General features: G+C 51.2%; 2 protein-coding genes across 3 annotated transcripts in view; both read left to right on the forward strand.

The window, feature by feature from the left end:
* The window catches only part of GRIPAP1 (GRIP1 associated protein 1), a 29,727-nt gene extending 24,812 nt beyond the window's left edge, over positions 1-4,915 (forward strand). For both annotated transcript variants that reach the window (XM_004713153.4, XM_045288282.1), the window contains 4 exons: positions 1,974-2,096; positions 2,226-2,319; positions 3,159-3,313; positions 4,371-4,915. In XM_004713153.4, coding sequence (XP_004713210.1) covers positions 1,974-2,096; positions 2,226-2,319; positions 3,159-3,313; positions 4,371-4,463 — 465 coding nt within the window. In that variant the 3' untranslated portion in view covers positions 4,464-4,915. The remainder of the gene's footprint in view (positions 1-1,973; positions 2,097-2,225; positions 2,320-3,158; positions 3,314-4,370) is intronic.
* Positions 4,916-7,148: 2,233 nt separating this feature from the next.
* Positions 7,149-14,526, forward strand: KCND1 (potassium voltage-gated channel subfamily D member 1). The gene is made up of 6 exons (XM_004713154.2): positions 7,149-9,130; positions 10,727-10,889; positions 10,992-11,075; positions 11,163-11,261; positions 11,522-11,772; positions 13,187-14,526. Exons 1-6 carry the CDS (start codon positions 8,010-8,012, stop codon positions 13,425-13,427), a joined length of 1,959 nt encoding a protein of 652 aa, XP_004713211.1. The 5' UTR covers positions 7,149-8,009; the 3' UTR covers positions 13,428-14,526.
* The last annotated feature ends 2,116 nt before the right edge of the window (positions 14,527-16,642 follow it).

Consider the following 16,642-nt stretch of genomic DNA (forward strand, 5'->3'; position numbering starts at 1 on the left):
ATTATCCCCTTCACATCAGAAAAACAAATGAGCATCTTCTTGATCTTTGATTCCACTTGACGAGCTTTTGGGGGGATGAGGCAACAATGGCATCTTCCACTGGCTTGATTGATGTTTGCTTTCGGGGGTCATAAGAATAGCACCATGTCTTGTCACCAGTAATGACCTTGGGGAAAAAGTCTGGGTTGCTTCAAAGCTGTTCTTTCAAAGCACGGCATATTTCTCGTTAAATGCTCTTTTTCCTGGTCAGTCAGAACCTGAGGCACAAATTTCACAGCGACTCTTCTTATTCCCAAATCTTCCAGTAAAATTCGTTGAACCCCAAGATAGTCCAGGTAACTTCCCATCTCTTCAATGGTCCGTAGGCAGTCTTCAAGCACAAGTACACAAAATTCGTTGACAATGGACAAAATTTTTGTCCATTTGGGAAGTTGATGGGCATCCAGAATGAGGTTTGCCATCAATGGATATTTCGCCTTTTTTGAAGTGTACACTAGTACACTTGAGTTTTCCATCCTTGTACGCTGTGTTCAACAGCACAACAGTTTCTGCGGCATTTTTCCTGAGCAGGAGACAAAATTTCGTAGCCGCATGCTATTCTTTTAAATCGGCCATCACAAAAAATGAGGCTCAAACAAAACTGCTTTTATAAAAAAACACACTGCGACAAGAGAGAACCTTCCCAGGTGATGCCACTGGGTGCACTAACTCATAGCGAATTGCTCAATGTTCACCTAGCGGAAAAAACACATATGTACTATGAAAGCTCTGCCCAGTGGAGCTTTTTTTATGGGGGGGGTTCCCCTCATATATGTGTGTGTGTGTGTGTGTGTGTATATATATATATATCCATATTCATCCATTGGACTGCTAATCTTAAGATTGGCATTTCAGACCCACCAGCCACACTTTGGGAGAAGAATGAAGCTCTCTTGTGTCCGAAAATTTTTACAGCTTCAGAAACCCTCTCTAAGAGTTGACTGGATGGCAGTGGCCCTGGGAATATATACATTTTATTGTTGAACATATGTAACCTGCTTTTGTTCCACTGATTTCTACTTTCCAAATTTGGTAAATTTTTATCTAGTACTTAAAAAATATAATTTTACTGAGGGCTCATACATCTCTTATCACAATCCATTTGTATATTTGTTGTCATCATCATGTTCAAAACATTTTCTTTCTACTTGAGCCCTTGGTATCAGCTCCTCACTTTTTCCCTCCCTCCTCTACCCTCCCTCTCTCATGAACCCTTGATAATTTATAAATTTTTTTTTCATGTCATCTAGTACTTTTTGACCTTCATCAAATTTATCTACTTGGTCCCCAAGTGTCCTTTATAGCTGGTTTGATGAAAACCAGCATCCAGTTTCAGAGCATGTGTTACATCTGGTTGTCTTATGTTCCATAAGTCTCTCTTTAATCTAATGTGGTCCTTTTTTTTTTCTTTTTCATGACACCAACTTGTTAAAGACACCGCTTGCTTCCTTTTGTGTCATTTAGCTTGTTCCCTTTTCCCCTTGCTTGTTAGGTAGAAGCTGGATCTTATTTGCTCCAGAGTTTCTCTCTATCATCTCAGCAATGCTGTATGTTAGTTATAACCTCTTTCCCTTTAGAGCCCTGATGGCATAGTGGTTATGTGTTGGATTGCCAACTGCAAGATCAGTTGTTCAATGCCACCAGCTGCACTGAGGGATAAAGATGGAGCTTTCTAGTCCTGTAAACAGTTAACAGTCTCGGAACCCACAGGGTCAGTTCTACACTGTCTTACAGGGTTGCTATGAGTTAGAATTGACTGGATAGCAGCGAGGCTTCCCCAATCCCCTCCTTCAGCCAAAGGGGGATAGAAAGTTTCTGAAGGTGCCAAGACCTGCCTACAGCCCTGCCCTTTCCTCACTTGACCCCTAGTCTGGTTCTTCTCAGCCCATCAGTCCTGGGCCTGGGACAGACCTCTCTTCTCTTCTTTCCTACAGTCTTTGTCTAACAGCCCTCAGGCCCAGCCTCCTCGGCCAGCAGAGCTCTCGGACGAGGAAGTGGCTGAGCTCTTTCAACGGCTGGCAGAGACACAACAGGAGAAATGGATGCTGGAGGAGAAGGTGCTGTCTCCCTGCTGGCTTGTCTCACGTGGAGTGCCCCTGAGGGGTGGGTCGGGATCTGCCAGCCCCCTCCCCAGGTGTGAGCTGGTGTGGTTGAGGGGGTGTGAGGTGGACTGGGCCGTCTTGCAGGTGAAGCACCTGGAGGTGAGCAGTGCCTCCATGGCAGAGGACCTCTGCCGGAAGAGCGCCATCATTGAAACCTATGTCATGGACAGCCGGATTGGTCAGTGCCCCCCTCTCAGGCCTCACCTCTCACCCATCCCTCTTACTTTGCTCCCCCTCCCTTGGTATTGTTCTGTGCATCTTCTGTCTTTCTCACCTCTTGGAACTCAGTAAAATTACTGACACTGGTGCAGGGAACAGCCTGTGTCTGTGTCTTTCTCTCTGCTTACCCTGTCTTGTCACCTCCATCCCCTCTGTAGCTCCCTCATCCTCTCTCTCCCTCTCCCACTCTCTTCCTTTTCCCTCTCCCTCTCCCTTCTCTACTTCTGCCCTTGTCCTTCTTTCTCCTTCCTTCTCTGTGTACCTTGGCTTCTCTCTCCCCCTGTGCCTTTCCCCTGCTTCATCTTAGCTCTCTGTTCCTATTTGTCCTCTATATTGTCCTGTCTCCATGAATGGTCATTCTTGGCATGTGTCTCCCCTTTTTGTGCCCTTACCTCTTCTTCCTATTGTCCTTCCTCTCTTCTCCCTCCCTCTCCGACTTTCTCTCCTCTTTCCATCTTCCCTGCATTTTGTTTCTTTCACTTCTTTCTTTCAAGCATTCCCCTTCTCTTCCTATTTCCCCCCCTTTTCAATCAGAATACTAACTGACTGGCACAGGCTGAGTGTGTACCGTGTGCTTCATATGCTGTCACCTGTTGCTCCAGCTTTTGGCAGAGCTCGGGGTCACACAGCTAGTAATCCACAGAGCCAGGTTTCACACACCAAAGCTTCCACCTCCTACATAACGTGACTTCTTCCCCCCTTCTCCCCTGCTCCGTGTTTCCCTCTTTCATCTGGTCTCTGTCCTCTTTTCTGCTCTGGCTTTGCCGAGGGGTGGGTTCTCAGCCTGGGTCCTTGCAGATGTGTCTGTGGCAGCAGGCCACACTGACCGCAGCGGACTGGGCAGCGTCCTAAGAGACCTAGTGAAGCCGGGCGATGAGAACCTTCGGGAGATGAACAAGAAGCTGCAGAACATGCTGGAGGAACAGCTCACCAAGAACATGCACTTGCACAAGGCAAGTGTGGCCTAGCAGCCAACTGATCCGTCCATCCACAACCACTGGATCATCTACCAGTCTCTCCCACATTCACCCACCCACCCACCTGGCCTCTCCTCCGTCCCCTCCCCATTCACTGACCCCTTTTCCTCCACTCATTCTCCTATCCTCCTATTGGCTGACTCATTAGTTTAGTTTTTCATTCTTCCTTCTGCCCTTCCATCTACTTATTCATACACACATTCACACGCCCATATGTCTGCCCACCCTCTTGACCAATCTTCCCATCTACCCCATGTCTTCGCCCACATTTCCTAACGGACCCCTCTCTCTTCCTTATCTAGTCATCAGTCACCCCTGGCCTGCCTTTTTTCTCAACCATCTAGGGACTGGCCTGCCTACCTGTTGTCTTCCCTTTTCCTCCTCATGTGTCTACCACATGTCCCTCCCATGCATCCTCCTGCATGCCCCTACTTTTCCATCCTGCCACCCAAGTGTTTCTTCCTTCTCTTGGGGAGTCTGAAAGAAGTCAGACCCAATCCCTGCCTTTCAGAAGCAAGCTCGTCATTTAGTAGAAGCGAAAGTGGTGAGGATGGGGGTTATATCTTCCAACAAAACTGTACCAAAGCAAACAGGCCACTTCAATAGCCATGGTCCCAGTGGCTCCCCACGTCTAGGCATACCTCCTCTTTCTATTTTATTTTACTTTATTGTGGTGAAAAATATATACAGCAAAACATCTGCTATCTCAATACATACAATTTCTACACATACAGTCCAATGATATTGATTACATTCTCCAAGTTCTGCGACCAGACTGCCATCCTTTTCCAGATCCTTCTACCACCAAATTAACATAAATTCAGTACCCCCTGAGCAAAAACCTACCAGACATACCTTTTCTGAGCCTTCTGCTGGGGGGCTTCTTAAAGTATCTTCCTGTCCCAGATCAGATAGAGTTGGGCATTGATTAATGAGGTGGGAAGTGAATCACAGGTGATACCCTAGGTTCGGTGAGGGACCCCTACCCCACCCGTTTTCTGACCCCCTCCTTGACGGCTCATTTGTTTCGTAGGACATGGAAGTTCTGTCCCAGGAAATTGTGCGGCTCAGCAAGGAGTGTGTGGGGTCCCCCGATCCAGACCTAGAGCCTGGAGAGGCCATCTAAAGACCTAAAGATCCAAAGGCTGCGCACGTTCCTTCCCTGCCCCACTTCCTAAGACTCCATTCCTTTGGGCTGTGGCGGGGAATGGAGCCCTCAGCCAAAAAGGAATAGGTAGGGCAACTGAACAGTAAAAAGGTTGGAGGCCTCGTGGCTGGTGTTATTGACCCTGTCTTAAGGCAGAAGTCCCTGGGGAGTGGGGATCCTGAAGGGAGGGGCAGGGATTTCTTCTCGGCTGTGGCTTCCAGGGGCCTCTACCTTCCTCTCTGCATGACCTCTTCCTCCCACAGACCAATTTTCTTCCTTTTTTAATTTATGTCTGGAAGCCTGGCTACTCTGCATTTGGGATTGGGGATGTGGGGTGGAGGTGCGGTCCATGTTCAGCATCTGCACAATGTGTGTGTTTGTAAAGGCTGTGCAGCCAAAATACCATCTGGCCAGACAGGCCCACCTACTGATTCTCTGGTCTCCTTCTTTCAAACAAGGCGAGATGTGCTGGGGGTGGGGCTGGTGGAGGGGGTCAATCGATTGGAATGGGGAGGGTAGTCTCTGGCTGCAACTTTACTCTCCTCCCCTCTGCCCTGACTGGAACAGAAATATTTGTAGATATGTGGGTAGCTGTCAATGGCAGTGTGGGTGTGGGAGAATGGACAGTTGGAGGATGGATAAGTGGTTGGATGGACTGATAAGTGGAAGGTTTCTGGGACTGATGATGGATTGAGGACTAAGATGGCTAGGTGGATGGATGAATAAATGAGCAAGTAGGTGGGTTGGTATGTGAATAGGTAAAGGTTGGACAGGTTGCGGGGTATAAATGGACAGCTGGATGGATGGGAATGTATGGATGGATATGCTAATGGATGAGAATGGCAAAAATTCAGTAGATAAACAGTGGGTAGAGATATGGCTAAAACGATGGATGGAGGATATAGGCATATGTTGGTGAAGGGTAAGGTGGATAGGGTGAATATACAAACGGATGAGTGATCAAGTGGGTGGATTTATGGCTAAATGGACAAATGTTTGGGTGGAGGGATGTGTAGAGCAATTGGGTGTGTGGGTGGGTGGAGGGATAGGAGAAAGAACATCTGCCATGGTAAGTGAGTAAATGGAGGGTCCCACTGGTGGGTAGGTTCCATTCAATGGCTATGATCAGCCTTGCTACACACCTAGAATTACTAATGATTCGGCACCCTCTGGGAGCCATCCCCCTGTCCTATTTCACTCAATGCTCCCGACGACATGATCAAGTTGGTATAACAGTGCGAGTCAGTGGCAGAGCTGGGGTCTGAACCCCATCGGTGCCTGCCTGAGACACTCCCTACCCAGTGGTCCTGCCACCCAGGTGGAAAGAGAGTTCTGGGGAAGGAGGTGTGATTTGAGGCTGCCTGGGACAACTTGGTATGGGGGTGGGACCTGGATTTCCCCATCTGCACGTCTCCCCTCCCCTTCACATCCCAAGACTGAAGAAGCCTCCTGTTCCAGTCCTACAGCTTAAGTCTCATTAGAGAGCTGGGGCTCTAACCTACCCCTCTAGAGCACCAGCGGTGGAATCCTGACCACCTGGAGAAATCCCCCTTCACAGCCTTCCCCCAACCCCCAACACCCCGACTATTCCAGTCCTCCTCCTGCCTTGGGGGCAGGGAGGGGACACAGCGCTGCATCATGCCCCGTGGCATTCCGCTCTGGGGCCATTAACAGACGCCTCCCCATCGATTGGATCTGCTAAGTGCTGCTGATTCAGGCGGGTGGAGGTGGGGGCCCCTTGGGGGAGAGGGGGTAGGAGTTGAGCAGGAAGGGGGAGTAGTCCAGGAAGGAGGTGGGGAGAACTGGCAAAACTCCCTGCCACCCCCATTTTCCAGATGACGCGACTGAGGCCCAACCAGCATTGTAGGAGGCGGAGTCTCCCCAGGGTCCCTCTCGGGCTGTCCTAGGGGAGGGGGCTCTGAAAGCCACAAAGCCCCTCCCCTGCCTCTCCACCTCCCCGGCAAGCTCAGAAGGGCCAGGAGAGAGCCAGAGGAGGAGGAGAACTCTGGCCGCTCTGCAGAGGGGACCCGGAGCTTCCGTGCCTGGTACCCCAGCCCCAGGGCTGTTGTCGCTGCTGCAGCGGGGACACAGGTGAGGACGGCCCAGTGGAGAGGGGGAGGGGCCACCAATAGCGATGTCCTTGCCCTTCCCTGGTCCAGCCCCCACGCCCTAGCCCATCCTGGGACAGTCCCCAGAGGTTCCGTATGCCTTGTCCTTCCAGGGACCCAGCCCCCTACCCCTGTCTGTGCCGCCTGCCTTCTCCTCTCTTAGGCCTGGCTGGGGGTGCATCTCCTCCTCCGGCCGCCGCCGCTGCTGCTGCTGCCGCTGCTGCTATTGCTGCTGCCCAGCGCACACCGCCAGCCCCTCGGGGTGTGGTTTCCCCAGACCTGCCCCCAACCGGTGGGACCCAGCCTTACCCAGCCTCCCCCCAGCCCACTGCTGGCTTCCTACCCAGCAGTCGCCCCACCCCAGCCCTGGAGACACAACAAACTCCCTTCAACATCCCATCCCTCCTCTCCAACCCTCTTTGCAGGGGACCTTCCTTTCCTTAGTCTTTATAGATTTCCTTGGTGCTCCGGGGCTGTGCTCAACTTCCTTCCAACTGAGTCCCAGCCTCTGTGGGTTCCCCAGTCCCCTCTTTCCTCCTCCCAGAACTCTTGAGAGTGTGGAGGGGCTTTCTCAGCCCCACCCCCCCGCCCCGCCTCCAGCCCCTCCCTCCTGATATCTCTCAGACTCCTTCAAAAAGAACCCAGCCCCATATCTTCTCCTTTAGACCCCACACTCTTCTCAAGCCCCACAAGCGGTTTCCCCAGCCTCTCCTCCTGCAGAACTCCCGTGGAGTGTAGACACCTCCCCTAGCCCCCGGCCAAGCTATTCTTGGCAGCTCTGGGCGTTCCCAAAGCACCTCTCAGCCTTTTTACAACGCCTGGCGCCTTAACCACATCTGGAGATACACCACAGGGGTTCCTACCCCTTATCTTCCTCCAGAAGCTTCGAGGGTATGTACAACCCACCTCACCTTCCTCAATTCCTCTAGAACACTTATCTCCACCCAGACGATCTCAACCCATCTGGATGCCCCAAGACCCTCTCCAAACCCTCTAAGGCTCTCTCTCCCGCCCCATTTTCCAGCTGCCAGAACTACTAAGTGTGGCGTTATCCCCAGGTCTTACTTGGGCATAGGCTGACCCCTCTGCCCTCCTTCCAGTCTCATTAGATATACCCTCATGCCTTTCTCAGTCCTTTGAAACATCTCTCTTCTGTTCCTCTTTCTGAGCCCTCTCTTCTCGGTCCCCGAAGACATCCCCCAGGTTCCTCATAAATGCTCCCCAAGCCCCTGCCTATCTCAGTAGTGCTTCCTCCTGGTTCCTCGGGGCCTCTCTAGACAGCCCCAGTACTCTTGTCCTGGTGACCCAGGGCCTCTCCAAGAACTCCCCCCCCCACACCATCCTGGATACAGGTACACTCGCCTAAAAGCCACCCATACCCACCCCCCAAGTCTCGGTGGGCCTGGGGAGCGGCAAGATGGCGGCAGGCGTGGCCACGTGGCTACCTTTTGCCCGGGCGGCAGCTGTGGGCTGGCTGCCCCTGGCCCAGCAGCCCCTGCCTCCAGCGCCGGGGGTGAAGGCCTCTCGAGGTGATGAGGTTCTGGTGGTGAACGTCAGCGGGCGGCGTTTTGAGACCTGGAAGAACACGCTGGACCGCTACCCGGACACTCTGCTGGGCAGCTCGGAGAAGGAGTTCTTCTACGATGCAGACTCTGGCGAGTACTTCTTCGACCGAGACCCGGACATGTTCCGGCACGTGCTGAACTTCTACCGCACCGGGCGGCTGCACTGCCCGCGCCAGGAGTGCATCCAGGCCTTTGACGAAGAGCTGGCCTTCTACGGCCTGGTCCCAGAGCTCGTGGGCGACTGCTGCCTGGAAGAGTACCGCGATCGGAAGAAGGAGAACGCTGAGCGCCTGGCCGAGGATGAGGAGGCCGAGCAGGCCGGGGATGGGCCCGCGTTGCCGGCCGGCAGCTCCCTGCGGCAGCGGCTCTGGAGGGCCTTCGAGAACCCGCACACTAGCACCGCCGCCCTGGTTTTCTACTACGTGACCGGCTTCTTCATCGCTGTGTCGGTCATTGCCAACGTGGTGGAGACCATCCCGTGCCGGAGCATGGCGCTGCGGCCCCCAAAGGAGCTGCCCTGCGGCGACCGCTTCCCCATGGCCTTCTTCTGTATGGACACGGCCTGTGTGCTCATCTTCACGGGCGAATACCTCCTGCGGCTGTTTGCCGCCCCCAGCCGTTGTCGCTTCCTGCGGAGTGTCATGAGCCTCATCGATGTAGTGGCGATCCTTCCCTACTACATTGGCCTTTTCATGCCCAAGAACGAAGATGTCTCAGGAGCCTTCGTCACCCTGCGCGTCTTCCGCGTCTTCCGCATCTTCAAGTTCTCCCGGCATTCGCAGGGTCTTCGGATTCTGGGCTACACACTCAAGAGCTGCGCCTCGGAACTGGGCTTCCTCCTCTTTTCCCTGACCATGGCCATCATCATCTTCGCCACGGTCATGTTCTATGCTGAGAAAGGCACAAGCAAGACCAACTTTACCAGCATCCCTGCAGCCTTCTGGTATACCATAGTTACCATGACCACGTTGGGGTGAGTGCAGGCCCTGTGTCGAGGCTGCCCATTGGTCAGCTACACTCACCTTTTCTGTCAAATTAAGGTTAGATGAATGGTCTCCTTTGGCTTTTTGACCTTCAGTTTGCTCACCTTTAAAAAGTGGGGGAATTGACTTAACCTCAAAATCCCTCCCAGCTCTGATAATACCTGAATTTCCCAGGTCAGAAGACTTGTGTTCAAGGAATGCCATTTATTTTATTTTTTACCCGCCTCTCCTCTGGACCTCAGTTTGTCCTGCGTAAGCTGAGGCTCGTTGGTGACACAACGGTTGTGAAATTTTGCTTTTTCTACCTTGAATATTCATGTCTTCCAACTCTTTGGCATTGTCTAGTGTGTGGGCATGACCTCTGTGGCTTTGGGATTCTTTGATGGTCCCTTTTTTTAGCATTAGGTTTTTTACCCAATCTATGGAGAGTAAACATTGGAATAAAAGTATTGAAAGGAACCAACAAACGCATAGAGCTCTGAAAAACATTGTCTAGGGCCATTACTGTACCTGATCCGCCACTGACTTTTCATCACCCAGTTAGGGATACAGTTGGGGCTCCATCTTTGCTGAAGGACTGCCCTGACTCAGCGCCTTAAAAGAGATATAGAAAACTTATTTGGGGTTTCTAAGGAGTAGAAGTGAATTCTGGGGGGAGTTCAAGATGGGCTCCCTTACACGGCATTGGAAGTGGGTCTTTGGATTCCTGTTGCCCTTTTCCTCTCTGTGAGTTAGAAGAACGGCCTCAGTGTCAGGACGGACAGCTGCCCAGGCCTTACAGTTAGGGACGCATTCTGGGATGACACATCACAGAGCCAAGTTGGAGAGATTTTTAAGCCTAAAGGCTCAAGAGGAGTCAAAATAAAGACATAAGGATGGGTCGTCCCAGAGGAAGGACACAACCTGAGCAAAGGCCTAGAGACTGGAGACCATGAGCCTGCGTTTCTGCAGCGGGGTTCTGGTTAGTGTTGTGGTCAGAACAAAAGTATGCTGTGTAGTCCTGGGCAAATCTGCTACGAACCTCCCTGGGTCTCAGTTTCCCCCTCTATGAAACAAGTTTGTAACACTGGATGTGCTACATCTGCATGGGGACATGTAGAGAGAAGGCGTTTCAAGACCCCCCTCTCTGTCTGTGTTTTCCATATGAGAACATTTCCAAGTCTTCCCCTGGGGAAATAAGAAGAGGTCATGGCTAGAGAAGGCAAGACAGAAACAGGCAAAAACCAACTGAATGCTCTTTCCAGGCCTCGGAGCCCCCTCAGCTGCCTTGTGTTGGTGAGGCGCTCTCCCCAGGAGGCTATATTTACTGCCTGTGACTTCCCCTGTGCTTGGTATTAATAGAGTTCCAGCTGACTCAGATCCCCAGTGCTCAGCTTGGATGGGGCAGCAGATGGTAGGGGCTGAGGGCCAGGCCCATTTCTCATTTGACCTCCACTAGTGAAGATGGGGGTGACTCCTCCCCCCCCCCATTTTGCAGAGCAACAAACCAAGCAAGTTTGAATGACTGGCCAGGGTGAGGTGGCGTGGGGGAACCGAGAAGTGGGTGGGCCCTTTTCTTGACTGTGGACTACTTCCTCCTGCCCCAGTTATGGAGACATGGTGCCCAGCACCATTGCTGGCAAGATTTTTGGCTCCATCTGCTCACTCAGTGGTGTCTTGGTCATTGCCCTGCCTGTGCCAGTGATTGTGTCCAACTTTAGCCGCATCTACCACCAGAACCAGCGTGCAGACAAGCGCCGAGCTCAGCAGGTAACTGCACCTCCCACCCGAATACCTCCTTGTTCCCTAAGCCCAAGCCAGTTTGTTCATGCTTGTGTTTACTCCTCTGACTATCTCCTCCTCTTGCTGTAGAAAGTGCGCTTGGCAAGGATCCGGTTGGCAAAGAGTGGCACCACCAACGCTTTCCTGCAGTACAAGCAGAACGGGGGACTCGAGGTGGGCAGGGGCCCAAATTGGGGCTGGAGTGAGCAATGGCAGGTGGAAGCAGGCGCTGACCCTCTCTCTGTGCTCTGGCCACTCCAGGAAAGTGGCCGTGGGGAAGAACAGGCACTGTGCGGCAGGAACCGCTCTGCTTTTGAACAGCAACACCACCACTTGCTGCATTGTCTGGAGAAGACAACGGTGAGGCTTATTGCACGGTGAGGCAGCCATGGCCTAGTCAAGGGGCTCCCCTTGTGACCCAAAGCCAACTTTCTTCTTGGGGAGGGAGGCACACTGCTGGAAATCACAGAGGGATTCCTGGAAGAAGCCGCAACAGAGCTGAGCCTTGAAGGAGCGATATCAAGGGAAGGGAAAAGCGAGACGTCCAGAGAACCAAGGCCTGGTGGTGAGATCAGCTCCGTGACATGCCCTATGACTCTGTCTCTCTTTTGCCTGCACAGTGCTATGAGTTCACAGATGAGATGACCTTCAGCGAGGCCCTAGGAGCTGTCTCTCTGGGTGGCCGCACCAGCCGCAGCACCTCCATGTCTTCGCAGCCAGTGGGGACCAGCAATCTACTTTCCTCTTGCTGCCCCCGCAGGGCCAAGCGTCGCGCCATCCGCCTTGCCAACTCCACTGCCTCGGTCAGTCGCGGCAGTATGCAGGAGCTGGACACATTGGCTGGACTGCAGAGGAGCTCCGCCCCTCAGAGGTCAGTACCTTTCCCACCCGCTGGCCACACCTGGGAAAACTTGGAGCTTGGATCAGTGGGTCTGCGACATCAAAGTTGAACCCATCCAGATGGGGAGCTTGGGCTTCCCTTGTCTTAAACTCCTTGCTCTTCATTTGTCCTTTCAACAAATACTTATTGGGCACCTATTGTATGCCAGGCATAGTTTTTAGGCACTTGATATTTGCATTAAGCAGAAAAGAATAAAGCACTGATACCAAGGGCTCAAATAGAAAGCAAATGTTTTGAGAATGATAATGGCAACAAATGTGCTTGACATATAGATGGATGGATGGATGGATGGATGGATGGATGGATGGATGGATGGATGGATGATGATAAGAGCTGTACGGGGGAAAAAAAGGAGTTGTATGAACCCCCAATAAAATGATTTTTAAAAAAGAATAGACTAGAACAGAACATACAGGTAACAAACGAAACACGGATTCGTGTAGTATGTTGAACATTTGTAAGTACCAAGGAGACAAGTAAATCAGACATGCAGGTTAGAGAGTGTACAGCAGCGGGTGGTTCCATTTGAATAATGTGGTCAGCGAAGGCTTTATGGAGGGGACATCTGAACTGAGACCAGAAGGGAGGGAGGCAGAGAGGGAGCCATGATCTAGAGCAGGGGTTGGCCAACTGTGGGTCTCAGGGTTATATGTGACTCTTTCAGTCCATACATGTGGCTCTGAAGTAAAACTGAAAAAAATAAAAGCTATATGTATGTATGGCTCTTGAATGATTTTTTTGTTGTTATTGTTTTAAATCATTTTAGTGGGGGCTCATACAACTCTTATCACAATCCATACATACGTCAATTGTGTAAAGCACATTTGTACATTTGTTGCCCTCATCATTCTCAAAACATTTACTCTCCACTTAAACCCTTGGCATCAACTCCTCATTTTCCCCCTCCCTCCCCACTTCCCCCTCCCTCATGAACTCTTGATAATTTATAAATTATTATTTTGTCATATCTTACACTGTCCAACGTCTCCCTTCACCCACTTTTCTGTTGTCCGTCCCCCAGGGAGGAGGTTATAGTAGATCCCTCTTGAATGATTTTTAAATTGTTGTAAGGGACAAGTTTGGCTCTTCTGTGTCAATAGTTTGCCAACCCCTGGTCTAGGGGACAGCCTGTGCAAAAAGTTCAAAGACAGGGGTGTGTCTACACTCATAGGGTTATTGTACAATAATAATAAATCATACAAAGGGCTCAAAACGGTGCCTGGGACATAAGGACTACAAAGATCCCTACCTTACCATACTCAAGGATGCAGGGCAAGCACATAGCATGGTGCTGGGACCCAGGGGAAACTCAATAGCTCCCATGATTGATGTGCCATGTATTCCGAGAAGATACTATTTTATGAGCCTCCCATCTTCTCCACAGCCGTTCAAGCCTCAATGCCAAGCCCCATGACAGCCTTGACCTGAACTGCGACAGCCGGGACTTCGTGGCGGCCATTATCAGTATCCCCACCCCTCCGGCCAACACCCCAGATGAGACTCAACCTTCCTCCCCTGATGGCAGCAGTGGCGGCGGCGGCGGCAGGGCCAGTAGCACCCTCAGGAACTCCAGCCTGGGCACCCCCTGCCTGCTCCCTGAGACTGTCAAGATCTCTTCCCTGTGAGGGGGGGCCCTGCCCTTCCAGAGGGCCCTCTCAATTCTTGGGGACTCCTTTCCAAAGCCATATTTTGGGGAAGCAGGGAGGAGCAGGCCTGGGGACCCCTTTTGCCCCCCACCAAGAACTATGCAGTGGAGTTTCGTGGAATGGCCCACCCGGTGGGGAAGTAGCCAGGGAATGGAAAACTGTGCCCAGCCCCAGATGATTTTCCTAGCTGGCCTCCTGCATGCTGCTTCTCTTGAGCCTTCAGAGATAGGGAAAGCTCCCATCTGCTACTCGAGCTCTGGCCTGAGAAGGAGAACACAAACTTCTTCTCTCTGGCTGGGCTGTGGAGGTTTGGGAACCTCAGAGAAGAGTGCCCTTACCTCTGATCTCAGGTCCAACAACTCCCAGACTCTGAAGTTTGGAATGCAACTACAGGTTTCATGGGTTGTGGCCTCAGCATTGACCTGCCACCCTCAGGCCTTGGCTGAGGGGTCAAGCTGCCATGCCTAACATAGACAGATAGCACAAACACCACCAGCCCCTTCCCTAGCTGCTGGAAATGGATCCCTGCAACCCTGTCCTCTGCTGGGCCTCCAGCAAATTCTAGCAATAGCAGCTGCTGCCGTGACATTATGCAAAGCCTCTGCCCAGTTTGCTGCAGCATCTACATCTACCCTAATCAGAGGGACTACCTCTAACCAATCATCCTTCTCTCCTCTCCTCGTGTTTGCTTCTCGCCTGGGTTGGGCTGGAGTCTGGGCTGGCTGAGATAAATGCCTGCCAGCCATCCTGGGCTAGGCTGTGCTTAGAGATCAGGGAATGGTTCCATTCTCTTGGGCAGGAGTCCAGAACGACTAGGGGCTGAGGCCTGGGTTGTTCCTGAACTCCGGTTGTTGTAGGAGGTGGGAGAAACTTCTTCAACGCCTCCTCCTCTCCCCCCACAACTCCTTCTCACATATTCCTTTCTCTTCTCCTTCTTGGGTCACCTTCTAGAACTCTGTGTCTGCTCTCAGGCTGAAATCTGGCATCATCTCAGGTTCCCTGTCTTCCGCATTGTCCCCTTGGAGCTGGTGGCTGACAAAGATGTAGTTTCCATCAGTCAATAAAACCTGAGAGAAGAGATGAGGACTGAGCACCACCTGGATTTGGGGGTTTGGGGACTGGATTGGGCTGGGGTTGGGTAGGGGTTGAAAACATTCTGATTTCAATTCCTTTCCAGAAGGGCCATTTGGGGCAAAGGTCTGGGGTGGGAGGGTAGATGGTTGGTGCTGTGTTCGGAAAGATTGCAATCCAGGAGAAACGAAAGAGGGTGGTTTGAAAAATCTAATCTGCAGCCAATGAGGCAGGCTGAGAGGTCCTGAGACATGCCCTTTGGCCCTCATTTGATCCAGCTCCCTCATTCGCAGATGTGGAACCCAAGACCCAGAGCAGCATATAATTGATTAGAGGAGAGTTAAGCTCAGGCTTCCTGACAGTAAACAGCTCTGAATTTAACCCTACTGAAAAGCATCTCTCCATTTGGTGAAATCTTACTGTGGGAAAGCCCCCTTCATTCTCTCTCAAGGTACTTGCTTCACTAGGTTAGTGTGTGACTAAACTTTGTGGACCAAGAAGACAGACTGTGGATTCAAGCTGATCTGGGCTCCCATTCTTGTGTGAGAGAAGCTTTTACCTTCTTGTGCCTCGGTTTGCTGATGTAGAAAACAGAGATAATCATTCATTTATTCACCAAATATTTAAGTGTATACCATATGCTAGTCCGAGAGGCGCAGACTTACAGGGTTGAACATGGAAGGAAGACAGTTAAACAAATAAAATATAGTGCTTGGCACAGGCCCACGCAGTGTTTCCTTCTATTGTACATAGGATCACTATGAGTCTGAACTGGTGTGCAGGTACCTAACAGCAGGAGCCACAATATCGTGTTGTAGCACTAAGACCAATGTGCAGGTAGATGGCAGGAGACCCTAGCTGACACATAAAGGGTGTGTTGGAGTTAACCAGGCAAAAGACAACGCGGTGAAAATGTTTGGGGTGGAGGGATCAGCATGGCAATGGTGTGGAGGTTAGGGAGCATGCTGAGGCATTTGGGGAACTGAAAGTTCAGTCTGGCTGGCGGGGGGGGGGGAGAAAAGCTGCAGTGAGGGTAAGAGTATGGAGGAAGGTCAGATCACCAAGTTTTGAAATATTGAATATTGATTTGTGGTTTCATCCTAAGGATAAGGGGGACCTCTGAAGGCTTAGACATGGGGAAAGATCATGATGAGGTTTGCCTCCGAAGGATCATTCTGGCTGTGGAGAATGTGGAGAAATAGTCCAGCATGTAGGAAGAATAGTGAGGAGGCTTTTTTGGTAGGCCAGTTGGTAGGTGATAGTGACTTAGACCTGGGTAGTGTAGTAAAGTCAAGGGATTTGGGCAGTAGAATGGACAGGACTTGGGAGGCATATGGTAATTGAAGAAAAGGGGATAGTCAAAGTTGGCTCTCAGCTTTCTGGTTTGGGCAATAGCTGGATGGGCCATTGACCTTCAAAGGGAACATAAAAGTTGTTAGCACACATTGCCTGTCACACAGTAAGCTAGCCATGAACATTGAGTTCTTGAGTTCAGTTTTAGATGGGTAGTGTTGGACAAACAGTGAGAAGATCCAATGCGATAAAGTACATAGACATTTGGCAGTTTCCTGAACACAGTAGGTCTACTAATCATGAATCCGCCTATCTCATTAACTCTCATGAGCAGAATACACTACTCAAACCAAACCAAACTCACTGCCATTGAGTCCATTCTGACTCAGTGACACTACATGACGGGGTAGAACTGCCCCTATGGGTTTCAAGGCTGTAACTGTTTGTGGGAGTAGAAAATCCATTAGAGCCCATTGATTACTGCCACTCTTCAGGGGAAATCTAATGGGAGACGGATGGGTGGCAACCAGAGAACTTTCTAAAGAACAGTCTCTCCGCCAACCTTGTTGTGTGGCTTGGCTATTAGACTGACGGTGAACCCTCGCCTCTCACAACACCTTTTTGGCTCATGAACTCATTGGAGAGCCCCATAATTACCTCTTGAAGGAGTCTAGGTAGGCGTTATTCCCATTTTACACATGGGCAAAAGACATAATTGACTTGTCAAGGTTGCATAGCTGGTATAATGGTTCATCCAATCCTGGAAGAGGTCTTCCTAACTCCAAAGCTGGGGGGGATTTTCCCAGTGCACCACTTATGTGCCAGGTATG

The sequence above is a fragment of the Echinops telfairi genome, unplaced genomic scaffold, assembly GCF_000313985.2.
Source record: "Echinops telfairi isolate 266 unplaced genomic scaffold, ASM31398v2 ScPeMD7_19;HRSCAF=73, whole genome shotgun sequence".
NCBI classification, from domain to species: Eukaryota; Metazoa; Chordata; class Mammalia; order Afrosoricida; family Tenrecidae; genus Echinops; species Echinops telfairi.

Bases quoted from the DNA above. Each gene is read 5' to 3' on its own strand.
- KCND1 (XM_004713154.2), top strand. From the start codon at position 8,010: ATGGCGGCAGGCGTGGCCACGTGGCTACCTTTTGCCCGGGCGGCAGCT. The intron at 10,890-10,991 runs GTAACTGCACCT...CTCTTGCTGTAG, and splicing joins ACAAGCGCCGAGCTCAGCAG to AAAGTGCGCTTGGCAAGGAT. The intron at 11,262-11,521 runs GTGAGGCTTATT...TTGCCTGCACAG, and splicing joins ATTGTCTGGAGAAGACAACG to TGCTATGAGTTCACAGATGA.